This window comes from Dromiciops gliroides, chromosome 1 (assembly GCF_019393635.1).
Source record: "Dromiciops gliroides isolate mDroGli1 chromosome 1, mDroGli1.pri, whole genome shotgun sequence".
NCBI classification, from domain to species: domain Eukaryota; kingdom Metazoa; phylum Chordata; class Mammalia; order Microbiotheria; family Microbiotheriidae; genus Dromiciops; species Dromiciops gliroides.
In genome coordinates this window covers 601,852,504-601,876,875 of record NC_057861.1, presented here as the reverse complement: position 1 = coordinate 601,876,875, position 24,372 = coordinate 601,852,504, and the positions used below count along the sequence as shown (strand labels likewise).

General features: G+C 39.2%; 1 protein-coding gene across 1 annotated transcript in view; it reads left to right on the top strand.

The window, feature by feature from the left end:
• DNAI1 (dynein axonemal intermediate chain 1) overlaps nucleotides 1–24,372 on the top strand; it is a 285,479-nt gene that overhangs the window by 41,492 nt on the left and 219,615 nt on the right. Inside the window, exons 2-3 of the mRNA XM_043987564.1 lie at nucleotides 836–877; nucleotides 15,026–15,124. Coding sequence (XP_043843499.1) covers nucleotides 836–877; nucleotides 15,026–15,124 — 141 coding nt within the window. The remainder of the gene's footprint in view (nucleotides 1–835; nucleotides 878–15,025; nucleotides 15,125–24,372) is intronic.

Here is a 24,372-nt window from a genome sequence, read left to right as displayed (position 1 = left end):
TAGATAGAGCACTGGCCCTGAAGTTGGGAGGACCTGAGTTCAAACCTCACTTCAGACACTTACAAGCTGTGTGACCCTGGGCAAGTCACCTAACTCCAATTGCCTTAAACATCCAGGGCCATCCCTAGTCATCCTGATATATATCTTGCCACCTCACCCAGATGGCTCTGGAGGAGAGAGTGAGTTGGGTGAGTTTGCACAGCCCTGCCTCACTGTAAGTCCAATTCACCGCAAGTCCTATGTTGTGGACCTCTTCTAGAATAAAGGACAAACAACAACCTCCCCCCCCCCAAGCCTTCTTCTCTACCAATCCCAATCCTCCTATCCTTCAGGTCTGTTCTACTTCTCTCATTGATCCCCATTTTCCTTTGCAAGCACCCACAATGCCATGTATGATTCACTGCTGTCTCTGGAACACGAAATGCTTTCATGTGTGTAAAGTCTTATCACTTCAACAAGATCGTAACCTCCTAGAGAGGAGAGACCTTGTCAGAGGCCACATTTGCTCCTCCCCCGTCACAGTACTGAACACATACTAAGGGCTTAACACATCCTTGTTGAATTGAATTAAATTGAAAATGTGAAACACCTGACACTAATCTTCCTGGTTGGTCTCCCTGTGTCAATTGGGCAAACCCGGAACAGATGGCCTTCAAATAAAGCACCCTCTTTGGCTGAAGCCAGAAGCATGTGAAATCTCTTAGGGAATTGTTTTATGTGATTTTAAAGAAGTGGTATGTGCTTTGTCTAAAAAGCCTCAGGGCCCAAGCATAATATCCTTTGCAGCATTACCACGTTTAGGTCAACTCACATTCTGTTTCTGTTCCTTCTTTAGAGTGGTGGCCCACAACCAACAACCAGGACAACCAGGAAAAGAGTAAGTAACTGCTTCTTGCCAGCATCTTTGTAAGGTTTTTAAAAAAACTTTCCATCTGGGAAAGGGAAAGGATATTGCTATTTGTACTGCAATTTATTGAGAAAGGGTTGTTATAGTTTTCCATTGAGAAGGGAAATAAATGGGCAAATTGAAAGCTAAAAATGGAAGTCAAAAATTAAAGTACATTGGAGGTAAATTATGAATTTGAAAAAATAAACTCATCTGCATGATCTAATTTCCTCAATACAAAGTGAATCAGCCATATACACTGGGTAGAATGATGGAGCCCTTGTAGATTAATAGAACTTTTGTCTTAGGGACTGTTTTTTAAATAAAACACCCCCACCTTTCCAGAGGCTACTGGAAACTTTGACAGCAAACTAGACCATTAAAATCTTCTGAGCTTGACACATGCTCTTGGAATCTTAGTGAGATGACTCTAGCTACCTAAAGGTATCATTGTTACCTCAAATAAAAGAGGGCCTGAGTCCCATGGGACAGGGACACTTTTCCTTGCAGTTTCCAGATACACTGTCATTGAGATGACTGTTGGAAAATATAGAAACAAAGTCCTCAAGGCACCTTTGGCCCACACCCCTGAGCCCCAAGGTGAGGGGTACTTCCCAGTATTAAGGGGTTGCTAACCAATGGACTAGAAAATAACGATGAAGGGGGGCAGCTAGGTGGTGCAGTGGATAAAGCACCAGCCCTTGATTCAGGAGGACCTGAGTTCAAATCCAGCCTCAGCCACTTAACACTTACTAGCTGTGTGACCCTGGGCAAGTCACCTAACCCTCATTGCCCCGCCCCCCTCCCCCCCCAAAAGAAAAGAATGATGAAAGGAAACATGCAGAAAACTGTATTTAAGTGCTTTGTGATGTAATAATCTATTTGCACTAGAGATTCAGGAAGTAGAAGGGATTGTAACCACCACCTAAAGTCTAGGAGGGACAGCATGGTAGGGTAGATAGAGAGTATGCCTCAAAGTCAGGAAGATCTGGGTTCAAATTCCACCACTGATATAGGCTTTGTGACCTGAGCTCAGTTACAACCTCTCAGTGACCCAGGTGACTCCAGTACTACAAGTTGTTGACCATCACTGGTAGAGGGAGTTTCCTTACTAGGGAATTGTGTATACCAATGAACTCGTAAATCTGAACCAAAAGCACAAGATGCTCCACAGAGAATTTACCTGATATACTATAGCCTTCATTTAGGTTTTTTAGTTGTGTTGTTTTTAAACACTCCATGGGAAGCAGTGTAGGACTTGGCCTGTTCTTCTATTATTTCTCCCTTTCTTAACATGACTGACCCATGTCCTATTCTATTAAAAAAAACCACATTTTTAATGAGATAGACAGAATTTATTGTTTTTGTTTTTTGTTTGTTTTTGTGGGGCAGTGAGGATTAAGTGACTTGCTCAGGGTCACACAGCTAATAAGTATCAAGTGTTTGAGGCCAGATTTGAACTCAGGTCCTCCTGTATTCAGGGCTGGTGCTTTCCACTCGACACCTAGCTCCCCCCTCATGTTCTATTCTTTTAAAAATATTTTTTAAAATTAATTAATTAATTTAAGTTTGCGACCTTTATTTAGATAAGATTTCCAATTTCAAATTTTTCTCCCTCCCTCCCCCCTTCTCTAGACAGCAGGTAATCTGATATATACTCATGTTCTATTCTAATGGCACATTTCCTGGATGCCTTTCCCTGTCACTGTTGTAATGTAAGTCACATTCAATAAATGTAATATCCTGCAGCTTTTTTATGCTCAACATGAAACACTCTACAATCCTTTGTTTCCATAATTTTTTTTCATAGATTAATATATAACTCATAATTTTATTAGCTCTTTAAAAATTACAATTTAGGCAACTTGGAAATTGACATTTGGCCATCACTTAACTCTCTAGGGGAATTAAAGTTAGACAAATGGCTTGCACTTTACAGGTTTTCCTGAAGGTAACAGTTAAGATCTATCTATCAAGGTAAATTAGTGCATGTTTGTTCTATACTAGGCATAAATATGCACTGTTCTGGGTGCTGTGGGAAGATACAAAGATGAGTAAAATCATGCTATCCCTAAAGGAGCTTATGGTCTAGTAAGGGAGATAAGACATATACATCGATATCAGCAAAGATCTCCATATATTTTACTATTTAGTGAGTAAGATTGTTAATCTTATGAAAGTTATAAACTAAGAAATGCAGAGAAGAGAGAATTGCATTTAGACAAGGTGACCAAGAAAATGAATCAGGGAGGATGTAATATTTCAGCAGGGCCTTGAAAGGTACATAACGATTTTTTTTGTAATAAACATTTTTATTTATAGTTTGGGGTTCCAATTTTTATCCTTCTTTCCCTTCCTCCCCTCTCCCCTCCCTAAGGCAGCAAACATGCATAGGATTTTGATAGTTAAAGATATTGGGAGGAATTTCCCAAATACACAAATCCAGAAGCAATAAAGTGCTGGGTTTGGGTATGGGCAACAGATGATACAAGGCACAGGGGACATGTATGAAAATAGTGGGGAAATTGAATGAGGTGGCTTGGGACCAGACCATGTTGGATCTCGATTGCCAGTCTAAAGTTTAGAGACTTTATTTTGTAGGCAGTAGTGAGTTACTAAAGGTTTTGAGGGCCGGAGAAGGTTTTATGATCAGTTTTGTTTTAGGGGAAGAAAAACCCCAATATCTGGCAACAGTGTGTAGGATAATTGAAAAAATGGAAAGACTAGAGGAAAGGAGACCAATGGGGGTGCCTTTGCCCTAGTTCAGATATACGATTGTGAGGGCCTGTAGGGAGGTGGTGTGGGAATGAGACATGGATGCAATAGAGATGGATTTGTGCTAGTAAAGAAAATTTAGCCAACCTAAAAGAAAAGAGACCTTTGAGAGGATGAGAGCAAACTGCCCTGGCCATTAACAAAGAGAACCCGCCCCCCCCCCCCTCCATTTGCCACTAGCCCCTTCTGTTACCACTACCCAAGGGATCAAGGTGTAGTCCCCACTATACCTCATTCCTGTTCCATGCCTTACCTCTAATGATGAGTCATTCCTATCATAGCCTACTGGATAGACTACTGACCTGGATTAAAATCGCTGACACTTACTAGTCATGTGACTTTACAAGCTCTTAACCTCTTGGTGCCCCAGATAACTTTCTTAAGACTAAGTTACAGAGCAGTTGCCAGTTAGATAGAGAATTTCCTCTCCAGGAATTCTCTAAACCAATGAAATTTCAGGTCAGGACAAAATATACCTTACCTTATCGCTTATCTACCCCCTAAAATCCTATAATACCTACCACACCAGATAATTGTGATGTTCAAATAAGATGTAGTGCTTTGCAAACTTTAAAGCATCATGTAATCTTTGCTATCATTCTCTTCATATCAGCCCCTTGCAGCCTGCCACGTAGAATGCAATATTTACTTTGTTATGGCTTAAAGAATCCTAGATTCTTGGAGTTGGAGGTCACCTTACAGGGAATCCAACTTGGATTAAATAGCTCAGTGATGGAAAATTCATCACTCCTCAAATCACTTGCAGAAATATAAGGTTTACAACATGTGTTTGCAGACAAGTCTATTATCTCATTTAATCCCTACCACAATCAATAATTTCCATTTTATAGTTAAAAGAAACCGAGGCTTAGAGATATTAAGTGATTTGCCCTTGGTCACGTTGTAAATGTCGGAGGTGAGATTTGAATCCAGGTTGTCATGGACTCTTAAGTCCAATAATCTTTCTGCTGTACTACACTGACTCTTTCAAAAAATTAAAACTTTAAAAAAAAAAAAAACACTATTCAAGGGGCAGCTAGGTGGCTCAGTGGATAGAGCACCGGCCCTGGAGTCAGGAGGACCTGAGTTCAAATCTGGCCTCAGACACTTAACACTTACTAGCTGTGTGACCCTGGGCAAGTCACTTAACCCCAATTGCCTCACTAAAAAAACCCACAAAAAACCCCAAAACACAAAAAAACACTATTCAAAAAGGAAGTTAAGGGGGCAGCTAGGTGGCGCAGTGGATAAAGCACCGGCCCTGGATTCAGGAGTTCCTGAGTTCAAATCCGGCCTCAGACACTTGACACTTACTAGCTGTGTGACCTTGGGCAAGTCACTTAACCCCCACTGCCCCGCAAAAAAAAACCAAAAACAAAAAGGAAGTTAAAACTAAGCAATATAAGTAGAGGTAATTTAGTTCAATGTCTTGTCTAATTTAAGCATCATCACAGCATAGTAGGTTCAGAGCTGAACCTTAGAGGTCATTTAGTCTAACGCCATCATTTTTCAGATAGATAAGACATTAAATGTCAAGCCAGGCATCTGTATATACTGTGGCATGGTTTGGAAATAGTGGTTAGAAGTGAAGGTCTGGTTCCAGGCAAGAAAGCCTACCTAGGACAGCCCAGTGTGATTTCCTGAGCTACTGTCTGAGGTCCTAACGTGTACCTGGTGGGGGAAGATAAGGATGATGGCTGGAGCGTAGGCAGCATAGTTTGGAAATGTTGGCCTAGATGTGTTTGGATAAGGAAACTGAGAGCCAGAATGGTTGATGGACTTGCCCAAAATTACATAGTTTGTAGTCAGGATCTGAATCCAGGACCTTCGACTCCAAATTATCCAGCTTCTGCTTGAACACTTGTAGACATGGGAAGGCCACTTCATCACAATGCAGTCCATTCTGTTATTGAACATTTGTAATTTTAAGAAAGTTCTACCTTGTATTGGTACAAAATCTACTTTCTTATATCCCATTTTTTTCTATTTCTGACCTATGGGGCAATACAGAATAATTTTATTCTCTTTTCCACATGGTAATCCTTCTGATATTTGATTGCAATTAACACATATTCCCTAAGTTTTCTCTTGTCTCCAAACTTGGGGGTATTTGTGGGTATATTACAGCTTAATTTTAGCAGCCAATGTGGCAACATAAAACAGACTTTTCTGTTTCAACCTCCAAACTCTTTCCATAACTGACATGGCTGTTACAGGCTCTCCTTGGATCCCCTTTGAGCTACCTTATTCCTTAGTTTCTACAGCTTAGTCCAAGTTCCATAAACTCTCTGCTTTTGTTTTTCTTTTTTTTTTTTTCTTAGTCATGTTCACAGTTCCTGCCCAGAGGCCCTCTCTTTCTCTGGCCCCTGTTGTTCCCCCCCCACACACCCCCTTCCTTTCTTCCATCTTATGTTAAGATACCTCTAGTCTCAGCCAATCCAGGGTCTATACCCTTAGGCTATATGTATAGTCTGGACGAGAGCTATTCATCATAAAAGGAACCAAACTCTGTAAATAATTTTGACTTTTTATGACTTGCCAACTGGGAAGAATAAAAACTTTCCAGAGAGACTTGAAAACAGATTTGTTAAAAACCAGATACTTGCATTTCTTGTGTGCCATGGCGAAAAATCCAAAAACAGAAAAATGTAGCATTTGGAGCTCCTGGAGAATGTTGTGTGTCACAGATAGAATCCAGGGTAAGTTTTCCCATCAGGGAAGCTGACTTCATCTTTTATTTTGGCATCATCCTCCTCACATAGTTCCGTGTGTGTGTATGTACATACATGCATATATATGTTCTCCATATCTTCTTTCTCCTTATATGTTGTTCCTGGTTTTAACTGTGGGGCATTAATACTTATCCCTGATTACTTTTCCCCCTGTGTTAAGTGATGCTGACATGCTTTCTCCATTAGAAGCTAGGTCTAAGGTTCCCCTCTCCCTCCCTCATTTACCTTTTGTCATGGTACAATTCAAGAGCAAAAAGTCAGAAGGACCTGATTGAAGGCCCAGCTCCAATGCTGTGCAATCAGGAAAGTCACTGAACCACTTTTTCATTTAATTTCCTCAGTGAAATGGGAACATCATATGTTGCCTCCCAGGGTTGTTACGAGGAAAACACTTTGTAACCAGGTTAGTGTTGTTCTTTGTAACCTACCACTTTTAACTCTGTCGGGGTTTCTCAACCAAATTATATTATAAAAATAGCAACTGTAAATCCTTTAAGCCAACCAGAAACAAGACAGAGTGTGATTTAAAAGATGTATCTTTGTGACATTTAGCATAGTTGAGCAGCATGAATCTGCAAACCAAACCATTTTCCTGTTTAGTCCCTTTGATGCTTCTACTTTGGGCACCTTCCACCATGTAGACAGAAGTGCTGATTAGACACACATGGACTTTGTGCTTGGCCCCTTTTCCCAATCATTGATAATTGATGTCATTTTTTTATGATCCTCCTGCATCACTCATTTCTCTGTCTATTTTTTCCTCTGCCTCTCTTACTTTATCTTCAAAGTTCTTTTTGAGCGCCTCTGTGGCCCAAAACCAATTCATATTTTTCTTGGAAGCTTTGGATGTAGGAGTCCTGACATTTCTATCCTCTTCTGAGGGTGCACCTTGACCTTCCTTGTCACTAAAGAAACTTTCTATGGTTCACATCTTTCTCTGTCTGCTCATCTTGCCTGTCTTTTACCACTTCTTAAATTGGGGCACTGTTTCTAGGCTGTACTGTCCCAAGCTTCAGGGGATCCCAGGTGGTACAATTTAAGGAGGGGCAGGTTCTTCACTCACCTGGACTATTCTTTGGTCTGTCGATAGTTGATGTCTTAATGCATTTAGCACAATCCAGTCATTATTACTTTTCTCTATAAAATATAACTATTAAATAATAGTATAGATATTGATTAAACATTATTTATATTTACATGTTAACATTAAGGGAAATAGCATTTGAAGTATGTCCAATAATACATAGACACAGACTGACAGTCCATTTCTCTGTAATTGACTGTTTTCTAATTATGCTTCAATTTTTGTAATTTAATTGTGTCTGAGAAAGGAAGTGTGAAATGTGCAAATCTAGAGATATTTCTTTCCCAAATGTTCAAACAGGCAAGTATTTGTAGCTGACCAGTGGTAGAGCCTTCCAGAGCTCTTTTTAGACTGATCAGCCACAGTTGAACATACGGTACCTTGACCCCAGAATCATGATGTCATTGGTCCTCTTCAACTGTAAAGGACAAACAAAAACAACAGTGCTTCACTCACTACAGCCTTTATTTTATATTTCTCTCAGGCAGAGTAAGGCCTATTTAAACTTTATCTATCAATTCTGATTCTCATATGGTATCTAATACCTAGCCCTAATAATTCTGACTTCAGAAGCTTCATAGCCTTCCCTTATCTCTGAATCTTTCAGGAAAAAAAAAGTATTGTTCATCTCTTGCTGCTAGATCTAATCACTGTTTGGTTCCTGTGAAGGCAAACCTATCTGTGGGTTCCTGTTCCTTAAATGAGCTAATGACCGTGCTGTTTCTTCTTGTAGGAGAATAGAAATTATAGAAATGTCTATTTCTTCTAGAAATAGAAATGATAGAGAAAAGCTCTGGGTTACAACGAGGCTTGAGCATAGAAAAGGACAATAACTATTATTTCACCCACCACCACCAAGCTTATGATGCTAGACCTGTTTTTGCATAGCAAGACCAAAACATAGCTCACCTGTGTGAACTGTTGGGTTCTAGATACTTTCACCTCCCGTCTCCTTTCATTCCCATGTAACCACATGAAAGGATCGTAGATCCGGAAAGGATATATGAGTCTATTTAGATCATTTAGCCAGGGATATACCTCTAAAATACCATCCTCTTGGGTATTACAAAAGGTAATTTGTAAATATCTATAGTTCCATTCCACTATGAAAATGTGGATGCAGCTCAGCAACTTGTCTGTAACTTGTCCTCTTGAAGTATTGCCTGACTTGAAGTATTGCCTAAATGACTTTCCTGTGGTCACTCAGCCAGTATATGTTTGAAGCAGGGCTTCAATTCAATTCAGTAAACATTTCCTAAGCACCTACTATGTGCCACGCATTGTGCTAAGCACTGAGGATATGATAAAAGGGAAAAGACAGTTTCTGCCCTCAAGGAGTTTACTGTCTACCTAAAACTTTCTGATTGTAAGATACTCTAGAGAAAACATACACAGGGCACAATGATAGGTGAAAGGACAAGGGTTTTCAAAAATAAAATGTCTTTTGACTTAATCCTGGTCATAAGTACCAACTTATAGGGCACCAGGCCTTCCATTTTCTTAGGTCCCTTCCTTCATCTTGCCGACCTTCCACTTGATTTTTTCCTTTATATTAAGATCACTTCAGGTTACCTTGCTATGTATTTGGTTTCCAAGGCTGTTATGTTTAAGTCCTCCAGAATCTATTCCTTCAACTCTTGGGTTGTGAGGATGGGAGGCTAGACATTGAGGCAGATACTTCAACCAACTTAATAATTTTCATGGAATACCTTAGCCTAGACTGCTGGCTTCTGGATCTGGGAACATTCCCTCTGCTTTCTTCACTAACAGGTGAGAGATGCTCTTCCCTACCTGGGCCTGAAAAACCATCTTCCCTTTGGCCTTCCTCTAGTTACTGCTAACCTATCTCTTGGAGATTTTTACATTCTGACCCACTAGGAATTTATTTCACTCACTTATACCTATCTTTTCTTGTTTTGGCTAGTTTTCCTGAAGCAAATTCTAATAGCCAGATAATATTGGTTAACTAACTATTCTTCGTGATTAAATTGTTTCTTCCATTTTTGTCCTACGTGAGTTTTAGGCCTCATGGGCTGGACCATTGGTCAGATTCCTTTTTTCTCTGTATCTACTGACCTCCTCAGATATTCTCTCCTTCCTCAGTGAGTTCAGTGACTGGCTAACAGTCCTTCATCTCCAACTCCAACCCTCCTACCAAGGAACTTCAGTATACATCTTGATATGTATCCTCAAACACCCTCATTTCCCATTTCTTCAATTTACTTATTTCTCATGACCAGCATACCCTTCCCCTCCACCCCAACTACACACAGAGATGGCCATAGCTTTGCTTTTGTCCTCTCCCATGTTTGTGACCTCTGAAATTTCTTTATCTGATTATAATCTTTTATCATTTCATCTTTCCCTCTGCCTTATGACCTCAACCCTCCATCTCCACCATGACCTCCAATTCTTCCACCCCTCAGTTCTTTTCCCATCAACCTAATGGTGACTATTATTTTCCTTCCTTCATCTTGATTCCTTGGTGAATGAATTCAATTCTATCATTTATTTTCAGGTCCTTTGTTCCTTTAGTCTATCTATCACCAGTCAGCCCAGCTAAGCCCCATCCTTGCATCACTCACCATCTACTACTTTCACTCTTATTCTCATGCTGCTCAACAGAGCTGGAGAAAAAATCATGAAAAGGTGCTAACTGGGTCCACTACAACTTTATATTACACAATATCAACGGGTCCTTCATTGTGGCAAGGCAATCCTTTCTTATCTCCCTAATTGATTCACTATCTCACTTACCACAGAGGCTTTCCAAATCTTTTCATCCCTCCTCAAACCTCTCTCAGATCACCCTGAGAACTTTCAACTGAGAACTTTGCCTCACATTTCACTGGAAAAAACAACAACCCTGATACTATTCTGAGAATTCCCTCTTCTCCCCAGTGCCTCATTTCACATCACTCAGATGTCTTCTGCCACTATCTCCTCCTTCACCTCCTTCCCTTTACCAAGGCAGACTCCTCTATGTGCACAAATGATCCCATCTTCTCCCGTAGATTGCCTCCTCTATCATCCCTACTCTCTCAATCTCTCCTGCTCTACTGCCTACAAACATGCCCATTTCTTCCCCATCCTCAAAAATCCATCTGTCCCCAGTAGTTGCCCTCTTTCCTCCTTTTTGCAGCTAAACTCTTTGAGAAGGACAACTATAATAGGTGCCTCTATTTTTTCTTACTCTCTTAACTCTTTGCAATCTGTCTTCCTACCTCATCATTCAAGTGAAATTATTCTCTCCAAAGTTACTAATGATCTCTTAATTCAGTGACCTTTTGTACATAGTTGTGATCTTTTGGAGTTCAGACACATTTTTTGGCTTTTCTTTCCCTATCTCTACTGCTTATCAGGAGTGCCTGGAACATAGCAAGAACTTAATAAATAGATATTTGTTGACTGAATTGATGACTATTTCAGAGGTTAGGCTCCCTTAGGTTGTTCTCAGCATGGGCCTCTCTTCTCTTTCTGAATGACTCTATCAGTGCCCTCTGGTGAGCCTGACTCTAGCTCACTACTCCTTGATTGGACTATGCTCTCGAATATACATTAAGATGAAGGAACAAGGAATGCTAGTAATGGACACCTTTGCTTGTTCTTAGCCAGAGGATCTAGTCATTTCCCCATGACAGGGTAATGGGATCCACTCATGCTTGAGTATCACTTTTTTGAGATTAGATTCCTCAAAAGTCAACAACAACAAATACCAACAACCCTCTTTTAAATTTTTTTAACAGTATAGTTTTAAATGCATGGCTGTAGAGTAATATCAGCATATCTTTACTCCTGCCCTCTCAATAATTCAGGAAGCAGTAATTTCATCACAACCTTGCTAATTCTCCCCCTTCAAATTGGCACCATTTCCTTTAATCAGGATATAGGTACCTAGGTGACCAAAATATAATTCGCCTAATTCACTTGCTTTTGAAGCTTGAAGTTTGTCAGAGTTATTTTGCATCTAATACTAGAGGTTTCTTAACAATAAACATTAATTAAGTTTCTACTTTTGTCCAGTCACCGTGTACTGGGGGTACAAAGACAAAAAAATGAAACAACCTTTTCCTTCAAGGAGCTTCTATTCTATCAACATATAAATAAATGTATTAAAAATAAATACAAAACCAATTTATGATTAAGAGAACACCAGAAACTGGGAAGAAGGGGTTACTAATTAATTCACCTTGAAGGTATATAGTAATATGGACTGACTTAAGTTTAAAATGCTAATTCTTCCAAGAGGAAGAACACAGTGACTTAGATGAACACTTAGGTTTGAATAATAGCATCACATTATAACCTGAGGGAAAGTTTTGATATAAAGGGGAAATGAAGACAATAGGAAAACAGGAATATAAATCTAACCCTAGACTGGTTTTGTCTTTTTATCCCTTTTGAACCTTTTAAACGTATAGAACAAAATAGTTTCAAAATGTTTACAGTGATTGCTTCAGAGTGTAACAATTGGACTGATGCCACCTGCTGGAGAGTTACTGTGGGAAAGTGCCTCCATGAGGAGAAGGCATCTGAGGGCAAGCCATGTGGCTTGGAAGTCAGTTCCTTGGCGTCAGGAAGTGATGTTTGCTCGTGGGTACTGTCTATCAAAGCTACCAGCCAATTAGCTTGGAGCTGTGTGTGTGTGGAGGGGGGGGACGGGGGAATGGGCTATTTCAGTTTTTGAGGAGAAGCTTCTGGGAGGAAGAAGGAAGTGTTGGGTCCTTTTTGTTCCTGACCTTGCCATGGCAGGTCCAATGATGGGGTCTCTTAGAAATAGTTAGATTTTTACCTTTCTCTCTGATCATTATATCCTAATGCTCTTTAATAAATGCTTAAAAGTTTAAACTCTTGCTAAAGCTTCTAATTTATTGGCGACCACTCATTAGATTTTTAGACAGTATAGCTAGATAGCAACTTTACAAGAGGCTTTCATCAATTTCTGCTAGATCATCAGATAATAGGACTATGACTCAATCATCAGGGTAGTAACTTATTCGGAGGATTCATGTTGATTTCAGACTTGATTGTTCACGATTGAGAATTATTAGCAAAAATATTCTCATAATCTTAGTTCTTATAGAATCACAGGCCTTCTAATTGAAAGGGACATCAAGAGATTATCTGTTCAATCTGGGTAAGGTATTGTTAAGTCTATATCCCAAAGACATAAAAAAAATGGAAGGGGGCAGCTAGGTGGTACAGTGGATAAAACAACAGCTCTGGATTCAGGAGGACCTGAGTTCAAATCCAGACTCAGACACTTGACATTTATTAGTTATGTGACCCTGGGCAAGTCTCTTAACTCTCATTGCACTGAAAAAAATGTAAAAGGACCTATTTGTACAAAAAATGTTTACTGTAGCTCTTTTTGTGCTGGCTAAGAATTGGAAATCAAAGGGATGCCCATCAATTGGGGAATGGCTAAATGAGCTGTGGTATATGGTTGTAATGGAATATTATTGTGCTACAGGAAATGACAAACAGGATGATTTCAGAAAAACCTGGACTTGTACGAACTGATATATAGTAAAGTGAACAGAAGTAGGAGAACATTGTACACAGTGACAGCAATATTGTTCGGTGAAGAACTGTGAATGACTTAGCTATTCTCAGCAATAAAAAAGATCCAAGATAATTCCAAGAGACTTATGATGAAGCATACTATCTGTCTCCAGAGAAATGACTGATATGGTTTGGATACAGACTGAAGCGTGCTATTTTTCACCTTCTTTCTTTCATTTTTTTCCTTTCATTTGAGTCTTCTTGTACAAAATGACTAATACAGGAAATATTTTACATAATTGGACATGTATAACCTATATCTGATTGCTTATCCTCTCTGGGAGGGGGAAGAGGAAGGGAGGGATAGACTTTGGAACTCAAAACTTTAAATAAAAATGTTTTTCTTTAATCTGGGTAAGATCTTACCCCTATTTTACAATTGGAGTAACTGAGGCTCAGAGAACTCAAGTAACTTGCTGAAGAGCATGCAGTTAGTATAGGACAAAGGGCATGTTTAAACCCAAGGCACACCATTCTGTCATCCTTTCATCTTGCTTTGTTTTTTGGGTTTTTTGTTTGTTTGTTTTTTTAGTGAGGCAGTTGGGGTTAAGTAACTTGCCCAGGGTCACACAGCTAGTAAGTGTTAAGTGTCTGAGGCCAGATTTGAACTCAGGTACTCCTGACTCCAGGGCCAGTGCTCTATCCACTGCGCCATCTAGCTGCCCCCATCTTGCTTTGTAAAAGGAAAGAAACATCTCTCAACACCATAGGTTTCAGGCTCTGCAGGGTTCTAGAGATAAAAATCCACACTCAATTTCAATTCTACTCATGATGAACTAATAACTACCACAAGGGAGCAAATGTTCCTTTCTCTCTTAAAAAAATTTCAAAATTTTAACTTAACTACAAGAACCTTCATAAGTCTTTCAACAGGCATATTGCATGTGAATCAGGAAAGAGGTATTCTATTGCTTATCTCCCCACAATTCGTGTGCTATTTAGATCAGGTGTTTAGAGTATTAAACTTGGAGTCAGAAATACCTGCATTCAAATGTGGTCTCATATACTTACTAGCTGTGTCACACCCCCCCAGTCATTTAATCTCTTTGTGCCTTAGTTTCCTCTTCAGCAAATGGGCATAATAATAGCACCCACTTCACAGGGTTATTATTACAAATGTAATAATATATGTAAAGTACTTTGCAAACATTATTATTATTATTATCATTTCATTGCAGAAACAGCATTCGCCTTTGGACCCAAAAAAGACAGCTACTTTCCCAAGCCATGTATGTCAGACTTTACCAAATTTTAATTAAAAAAGGGTCTGATTCAAGTGCAAATCATCACAGTAGTTAACTTCAAGGCAGAAAGTGCCTTGAACCCTTAAACTTTTTTTAATCAGAGGTTTGGTTTGTTTTTTTTTAATCAAAGGGAACTATACCAGGCAGGGAAGTTTCGATCCATCACTGCAGCAATCTGTTTTCCATAGCTGAATGAACAGCATGATATATTTTGATGTTGAACCTACTTATACTGTGAGCTCTGCCAGGGGGCAGCAAATCTTGGATATTTGTTTCTGTTAGGGTGTAAAATGTTCCGGGAGAGAATGGCTAACAATCCATGCCCCAAATAGCATTACTCAATCTAAATGTGTTTGAAAAGATTCTGATTAGAAACTTATGTAACAATAATTTTAACACCAAAAAAAAAAAGTAATTAGATGTCATTTGTGGTGCCTTGGGGCAATTAGAGCATAGACTTGAGCTGCTTTGTTATAATAACATGTTAGCAGTTTATAAGCTCATTTTGAAACAAGAGAAACATGGCCAAGGAAATTTAGCTTTTGAATCCTAAGTAGTAAAAACAAAGTGATAAAAATGTGGTCCCAGGGAGGTTTTGTGGAAACAATGTTCTTTAAGAAGTATTTTGCCCTTTCTGAGCTGGATCAACCGAGACCTGGCAATCTGAGCTCTTACATTCGAATGGATGATTTCTGGAACTGATGGACATTAGTTAATTAACCTGTCTTTTTCTGTGCAGGATGAGGATGCCGGCCCAGATGTGGGAGAAGGCACAGATGAATGGAATCAGTCCAAGACCCTGATCAAACCCCCAGACCAGTTGGAGCTCACTGAAACTGTGAGTAAATTTGCATCCTAGATTCCAGCCTCTCCATCCTCTTTTTTTTTTTTTTGATGGGGGGGAGGCAATGAGGGTTAAGTGACTTGCCCAGGATCACACAGCTAGTAAGTGTCAAGTGTCTGAGGCCATATTTGAAATCAGGTCCACCTGAATCCAGGACTGGTGCTTTATCCACTATGCCACCTAGCTGCCCCCTCCATCCTCTTTTGTTATCTTTTCCATCCCTTGTTATTCCATCATTTCAGTCGTGTCTGACTCTTCATGGCCCCATTTGGGGTTTTCTTGGCAAAGATATTGGAGTGGTTTGACATTTCCTTCTCCAGCTCATTTTACAGATGAGGAAACTGAGGCAAGCAGGGTTAAATGACTTGCCCAGGGTCAGACAGCTAGTAAATGTCTGAGGCCAAATCTGAAGTCAAGGAGACTCATCTTCCTGACCCCAGGCCTGGCATTCTATCTACTATACCACCTAGCTGCCCTGGATGGATAGGTTTCTTTCCCTACTGTGTAGGCAGTTATTTTCCTACCAGTGGAAAGTCAGGTGCCCTCTATTCATATGACCAAAGGATTATAGTGCGAAACGGCTTGCCCACTTTTCCTGTACATTCATGTTAAAAAGGAAAATAGTCTTCATTTAGCTCTGAAGAGGACCTGACCAGTTTCGATAATGGAACATTCCAGAATGTTCAGATCACACAGATAGGCCCCTGGGCTGGACTACATGCCCTAGGAAGTCTCCTAGCTCTAATTAAACTATAATCCTGTGATCCTCTGTTATTTGGCCCTTCAGGACATCACAAATGGCATCAAAGGATCATAGATTTAGGGCTGGAAGTGTCCTTTAAGGGTATTGAGCCCAATTCCCTCACCTGACATATGGGGAAACTGATACTTCCTCTGGAGTCCTCCCTGAGGAAAAAATAATGTGAACTTTGTCTTTGGTCCTCTTTCATGCTCTCCTTGCTACACCCCATTTCCTCCTTTGCAGCACTTCTGATTCAACTTCCATGTACTTTTAAGGTTTAGGGAAAAGGTGCTATTTAGGACACTCCCCACCAGGGTTGAACAGAAATAGTAAAGAAAAACTACATGCGTATTTGAGTTGCATACGATGTTTGCCTTGGGGGTACAGAGCAGGAGTGTAACCACTGCTTTTTGAGTCAAAGGTTGCGCTTGCCTACGCCACCTCACACTTTGTTACTCTTTCTTGTTCCAGCTCACTAGAGGAAGTGTCAGTGGAGGTAATAACAGATACTTTAGACACATACTTGTAGAGATAGTGTGGAGATACAGTGGAGATAATAACAGATACTTGTAACAGTGTCAATTTTCCATCCTTCAAAGAGTCCTTTTCTTTGTCCAGCACACTTACTGATCCCTGGGCCAATAGGAGAGGTAGGCTCCTTCCCCCTTGAGTTGTGGGTGACCACATAGGTGATTGAACCAAGGCATCTTTATTGTTGAATAACAGAATATTCATTGATCGATAGATGGAGCTTTAATTAAGCACTTACTATGTATCAGGCACTAGGGGAAACATATGCCCAGCCTACATAAACAATATAGTCCCTGCCTTCAAGGATCTTATAGTCTCGGGGGAAAGACAGCACGTAAGAAGAATCCATACAGTGAGGGGCAGGGAGGGATGCACCAACCATAAGAGCAGGGTGCAGGACAGAGGTTTTTGGGTAGAGGGAAGAGAGTAATAATTATATAGTGCCTACTATGTGCCAGGCACTGTGCTGAGTGTTTACACATATTCTCGCATTTGATCTCCACTGTAGGAACATGGCTGGCAGAGAAGTCTCCAGAGTGAACGTAGTCAAGAGTGAAGTGTGTCTGGCTGGAGCCCCTGGAGAAATGGTGGTTCAGGCTGGAGAATCACCAATTAGGAAAGTGGGCCTTAGGGAGAAGGTTTTTTTCCAGGGTAGGAAAGTGATTGGCAGTGAGCTAGAGAAGTAGTCCAGGAAGTGACATAGTGGAATATGGAAGCTAACTATATATTTGATGTTTAACTAACCACATGCAACATATTAATAAGAATATAATGGAATGCAGCCATAATGGAATGTAGAAACTAATTTCAGAAGAGAAAATGCATATACAGGACAGGATATGAAAACCAATTATTTCTACAAGATAGGATGTAGGGAAAGTACATTCTATTAATCGTTCCAAAGAAATATTTCCTATTACTTTTTGACCAGGCATGGATGCCAGTAAATCATTCTCTGGCCTGAGTATATGGCATAATACAGTCTCTTAATTGCTATATGGACTAAGACAGAGCCACATCTACAAGTCACATATTGTATGGGAGCTAGAAGGGACATTTAAGAGCATCTGGTCCAAGACCATCCCTTTACTCTGGCAGTGGAATGAAAAGTTTGCCTTAACTAAAAGAATGACTTTAGCATCATAAGTAGGAAAGGAATTTTGGTGGTAAGGGAGCCTTATTTCATTTGAATTTTCTTTTTTTTCTTTTGGTGAGGCAATTGGGGTTAAGTGACTTGCCCAGGGTCACACAGCTAGTAAGTGTTAAGTGTCTGAGGCTGGATTGAACTCAGGTCCTCCTGAATCCAGGGCCAGTGCTCTATCCACTGTACCACCTAGCTGCCCCTGCATTTTCTTTTTATTGGTGCTTTTCTGTTTTTATTTCACATTTGCTTCTGAATATATCCTTCCCTACTCAGAAAGTCTTCCCTTATAACGGAAAAATTTTAAAGAGAACCTAAAAAAAGAAGCTTACAGTATATATGCAACAGCTCCCATTTCTGCAATGAAGGAAATTTAATTACATTTTTTCATCTCTTCTCTAGGGCCAAGCTTGGTCATTATAATTGCACATCATTCAGTTTCTTTTTTTCCTTCTGTTTACATTCTGATAATCATTATGTGGCACTTTCTTTTATAAGGGTGTTTTAAAAGTTCTGAACTGAAACACTTTTTAAAAAAAGCATACATATATACATATATATATATATATATATATCAGAACACAAAAATAGGATTTTATGTGAAACTATAAGTCTTCATTTCAAAGCATTTGCTTTTTCAAAAATATATATAATTATACACATTACTTTCATAATTATTCTGATTGTATCTCCTTCTGTTCTCTTCTGTTTGTTAAAAAATGTTACAATAGTCCTCCTTTTTTGGGGGTGTGTGGGAGGGTGGAAGGTCATCACTATTGTTAACTGCCCTTACTGAAGTCCCATCCCAATTAGAGAGAGAAAGAGGGTGAGGGAGAAAAGTCTGTAGCAAATAAGCATTGTCAAGCAAATTAAATCCACACTGTGGCCATGTCCAAAGATGTATGTTTCTGCCCCTTCTGCCCCTCACCTCTCTGTCAGGAGGTAGGTAAAGTGCTTAACTGAAGGTCCTCTGGAGACATGATTGGTTATCTCTTTGATTAGAGTTCTTACATCGTTTTCTTTACCGTCACTGCCCTGGTACATACCTAGGTCCTCATTACCTCAAATAAAGAATTCCCTGACGTGGTTGCTTGTATTCAAATTTGCACTGCATATTTCCATTGGGCTGGAACCAATTACTATATTTTACATAATTATAACTTCAAATAGCACAAATTCAAATGTATTGTGACTACTTCAGAGGACTCTTTTATTCTCTCTAATCTGTCCCTTAGCTGTAAATTGTTCACTCTGCATCAGTTCATGCTACCCAGGATTCTCTGAAGTTGTCTGGTTTGTTTGTTGTTGTTTTTTTTTTTCATTTCTTACAGAGCAATAATATTCTATTGCATTCACAGACTATGATCTATTCAGCAATCCCACAATTGATAAGGAAAACATTCTAGTGGTTTTAAAAAAACTTTTTCTCCTTTTAAAAAATCTTCCTTCAGGATCAAGAAGTTTGTTTTAAATAAAACTATTCCCTTCCTAGTTTTATGTTCCCTCAGACCCACCCTCTATTACCTCAACTTTCCGTATTGAGTCTGATGATTTTTTTCTTTTTTTAAAATTAGAAAGAAAATATTCTATTCCCCCATTTTTGTATATATATAATATATGTAGCATATATACATATACTATATCTAGATACAGATATATTAGATATAGCATCTACACATATATCATACATAGTAGATATACATGTACCATATATAGTATATGTACATATACCATATATAGTATAGAGTATATATGCTCTCTATATGGTATATCATATTAGACAATTATAATTATAAATTAGAATTATTTCATGTCAATACTATTATACTGTACCTGTTTTTCTTAAACCTCCCCAAAACATCAAAGATTCTTATCGTTTGGCATCTCTGCTAGTTTTCTGTTTTCTTCTGAGTCTGATGGTTTTCTACACCAAACTCTGATGTTTGTTCAGCCTTCCTTCATCCATTTCAAAGAAGAATGAAGTTTTTCTGATGCCCACTCCACCTACCCCTTCCACCATGTTAGCATGCTCTTCTTCTCATACACCCCAATTATGAGAAATAACAAGTCCCACTCACTTCCTCCTCTCTACATGTGTGCATTCTTTTAATCCCTTCTCTGTCCCCTCAGAATAGAACCAATCCACCCCCAGGCCCTCGGCTTTCCTTCTTTAACTCTCCCAATATTTTTTGAAGATGATAAAGTTCTGAAGGGTATTCGTTTCTTCTCTCCCATCAGAATGTTAGCCCTAACCCAGGCAACTAGCTGGGTATCCCAGTGGATAAGCCCCGGGCTTGGAGTCAGGAAAACCTGGGGTCAATTCTAGCCTGAGTAATTAACTAGCTGTGTGATTCTAGGCAAGTACTCCACCTCTGTATGCCTCAGTTTCCAGAGTTGGTGTGGGGATCAAAGGAGAAAATATTTGTAAAACACTTTGTAAATCTTAAAGTACTACATAACATCCTAATACAGCTCCTTTCAATTACTCAAATAAATTTGCCTTTGCCTTTATAACATCACATCTATACCTCTTCTCTCCTTAGTACTGCTACTACCCTGGTAGAGGCCCTTACCTCCTCACTCCTGGACTATTGCAATAATCTTCTGGTTTCTCTCCTGCCTAAAGTCTCTTCCCCAACTCTCATCCATCTTCTACTCAACTGTTAGATTAATTTTCCTAAAGCACAGATCTGACCATATCGCCTCCTTCCCACTTATTCGATAAACTCCATGACTCCCTATCACCTCCAGAATCAAATGAAAAATCCTGTTTGTCATTCAAATCTCTTCACAACCTTTCCAATCTTCTTATACTCTGTTCCCCTTTATATACACTAGGATCTAGTGACTAGCCACCACCCCGTTCCTTATACAAGAAACTCCATCTCTAAGCTCTGTGCATTTCCACTGGTTGTTCCCTATTCCCAGAATGCTCTCCTTTCTGATCTCATCTTTCTGGCTTCCTTCAGGATTTAGCTCAAATCCTACCTTCTGCCAGAGGCCTTTCTTAGTCACATCCTACTCCCAACTCCCAGTGCCTTACCTGAGATTACCTCCTGATTTCCGTCAAGTCCCAGCTAAATTTCCATCTCTCCAAGAAGCCTTTCCTGATCCTCCTTAATGTTAGTCTTCCTTCTATTTATTATCTCCAATTTATCCTGTTTATATCTTGTTTGTACATAGCAGTTGTTTTCATGGTGTCTCCCCTATTAAACTATGAATTTCTTGAGAGTGGAAACTGTCTTTTGCCTTTTCTTTGAGCCCCCAGCACTTGTCACATAGTAGGTGCTTAATAAGTACTTATTGATTTACTTTTATAAGTTTTTCTGGACTCTTGTGTTGGTATTTAAAAGTTCCTACTCAGCTCTGGTCTTTTCATCAGGAATGCTTGATAGTCCTCTGTCCTATTAAAGATCTATTCTCCCCTCCTCCCCCCATCCCCCGCCAATCCTCTGGTAAGATCTTACTCCACTTTGCAAGATAACTTTTTTTGGTCATAGCCTATATCTTTTGCCTTTTGGAATATTCTATTCCAAGATTTCTAGTTTTTAATAGAAACTTCCATAGCTTATGTGATCCCAGCTATAGGTCTTTGATAACTGACTTGCTTTGTTCTGGATGCTTGCAGTAATTTTTCTTACACAGTGGGAAATCTGGATTTTGGCTGATATCCCTGGGGCTTTTCCTTTTAGGGCTCCTTTCAGGAGGTGCCTATTAGATTGTTTCTATCTTTGCCTTGCCTTCTGGTTCTAATAGATCTGGGCATTTTTCATTTGATTTCTTGAATTAGCATTCAAACTTTAAAAACAATAACAACATGGTTTTCAGGGAAGTCAGTGATTCTTAAATGATCTCTCTATCTATTTTCCAAGTTAATTGTTTTTGATAATAGATATCTCATTTTTTTTTTGCAGGGCAATGAGGGGTTAAGTGACTTGCCCAGGGTCACACAGCTAGTAAGTGTTAAGTGTCTGAGGCTGGATTTGAACTCAGGTCCTCCTGAATCAAGGGCTGGTGCTTTATCCACTGCACCACCTAGCTGCCCCACTATATCTCTTATTTTTTGTGATTTTTTCCCCCATCTTTTGATTTTTGTTCTAATATTTCTTGCTGCCTCATGGAGGCATTGATATCTACTTGGTATAGTCTACTTTTCAGGGATTTCATTTCTTGAGTAGAGTTTACCACTTTGTTATCTAAGGTAATTATTCTAATTCCTCTTTATCTTTTATTTCATTGATCTCTTGCTTCATTTCCTTTATGCATGCATGTAGTCCTTGTGGAAAATCCATGTTTTCCATTAAGTCTCAGCTTGAATTTTTCTTTCTGGGAATCTTTAGACTTACAATATTTTTTAAAATATTGGTTGGTGTTTTCTTTGATTTACTCCTCTCTCCAGCTTTAGTTCCTGAATTGGGGCTTTGTGCTAAGAGCTATCTCCGTTTGGTCTACCTCCCCTCTTGCTTAATCTTATACTGGGTTACTGCACCAACCTTTTATCACCAAGGATTAGGTCCCCCTGGATCTTTGTGGTTCAGAGTGTTAGATCTTCAGGGCTTTCTCTGACATCTCAGGACAGTGTTAGGGACCTAAGAGCTTCAGGTTATCCTGGCCTGAGCTCTGTAGAGCTTGCTGATCACTGCTTTTCCCTCTAACACTACTAGGAACTTCTAAAAGGTCCTCATCCTGGAATCTTTTTGACTACCTTGGGGCTTCTTCAGGGGAGTTTTCTCTGCTGCCTCATTCTACAAAGCATGGCAGGCTCTACACATGCCTCATCTCTGGTTGTATTGGTACTGATTTTGCTGGAGGGATCACCTCTTCTATGCTTGTGGGCTTCTGGCTGATTCTACAGTTATAGGGTAGAAGTCACATACTGTAGTTTTTCATTGAATTTCTTGATCATCACTTGGTGTGGTTAAGAGTTTAACATGTATGGGGGCAGCTAGGTGGTACAGTGGATAAAGCGCCAGCCCTGGATTCAGGAGGACTTGAGTTCAAATCCGGCTTCAGACACTTGACACTTACTAGCTGTGTGACCCTGGGCAAGTCACTTAACCCTCATTGCCTGTCAAAAAAAAAAATAGTTGAACAGGTATAAATAAATGGAAACCAGGTGATCTTCCTCCCACATAGGCACCTGCCATTTTGGCAGGTTGTGTAGTATTTTTTTTTGGTTTTGCTCCATTAGTTCTTATCAGGTGTCCCATGCTTTTCTGAATTCTCCATGTTCTATATAGTGAAGGACCATCCATTTGAGTTAATGTATCATAATTTATTTAGACAATTCTGAATTGATGGGTACCTACTTTTGTTTCCAATTCTTTGTTATCATAAAATGTGCTGCTATCAATATCTTGTTATATTTCTGTCTGTCTTTAACCTTCTTGGGATAGGTTACTTAACAATAGACTATCTGCATCAAAGGGCCAAGGGACCTTTCTGGTACTGCAAGAATCACACTGTCTAAATAACCCTTTATTTCACCCTCTGGTATTATGAACCCTACTTAAGGGCTTAACATGGCTTTAATATTGGGAAATTTTTCCTACTTAAATATTTTGTTCAATCAACCAACCAGTATTTTTATTAAATTTTCAATTACTAAGCACTTATTTTCATTCCTTTTCACCACTCCCTTCTATGGGAGAAAAAAAACAATGAAAAATCCCTTGTAATGTAAGTACAATGTCAAACTAAAAAATTTTTTACATTGCTTACAACCAGAAATGTTCAGCAAGTATGTATTAGGCTATGTCCCAGGCATTGTTTAAATATTAAGTTACCAAGTTCTTCCTCCCTAAGAGTACCACTTCAGTGCTCACTGTGATTAAAAGGTGATGCTGGGTTCTCAAAGGCTGTCACACAGAGCATAAATTCCAAACAGTTTGGAATGTCTTTTAACATCAGTCCAGTGACAGACTTTGTGTCTGTCATTCAAGGACCAGCCTAGCAAAGTTCAGAGAGACTCATCACCAGAATGTGGCTGACCCCTAGATGACAAATTTGGGCCATAGCAATTTGTGAAGACCACCTACTTAGCAATGGTGGAATTATACATCAGGAGAAGTGAAATTACATATTTTTTGAAATAGCATTAATTTTCTTGTCAAGCCAATATGGAACAAAAGTAAATCTAATTTAAAATACCGTAGTTGAAATGAGGTTTGGTCTTCTAAATCTAAAAAAAAAAATTATATTGGTAAGAGAAAGAGTTGGGAGAATTTTGTATAAATGGCTATTGGTGCATATTTCTTGGCCATCTATCAAAGGTGGTATTGTGAGTGACCTTTATGAAGCAGAAATCAGGCACTTGAAATAATAGGTTAGTAAATGTACATTGGTTCAAACCAGTGTGTGGACCTAAAGTTATTATCTACCTTTTGTCAGAGTGTATATTTGTCTAATACCTTCAATAAAAGTTATATTTTTTTAGGCACACTAAAAATATTGCCACACTTATTTAAATGATTGAAATACAAAATATTCTTCTTTTTTGGGTATTACATGATGAAGTAACTCAAGAGTATTGAGAACAAGTGAGCAGAACTAGGAGGACATCGTGCACAGTGATAGCAGTATTGTTCTATGTGCAATTGTGAATGGCTTGACTACACTCCACAATGCAATGATCCAAGACAATCCCAAAGGGCTAATGATGAAGCATACTATCCACTCCCAGAGAAAGAACTGATATTGATTGAACACAGACTAAAAAAAAAAAGAGTACTTGTGGATTGTACATACATAACCTATATCAGATTGGTTGCTATCTTGTGGAAGGAGAAGGAAAGGGAGGGAGGGAGAAAAATTTGGAACTCTAAATCT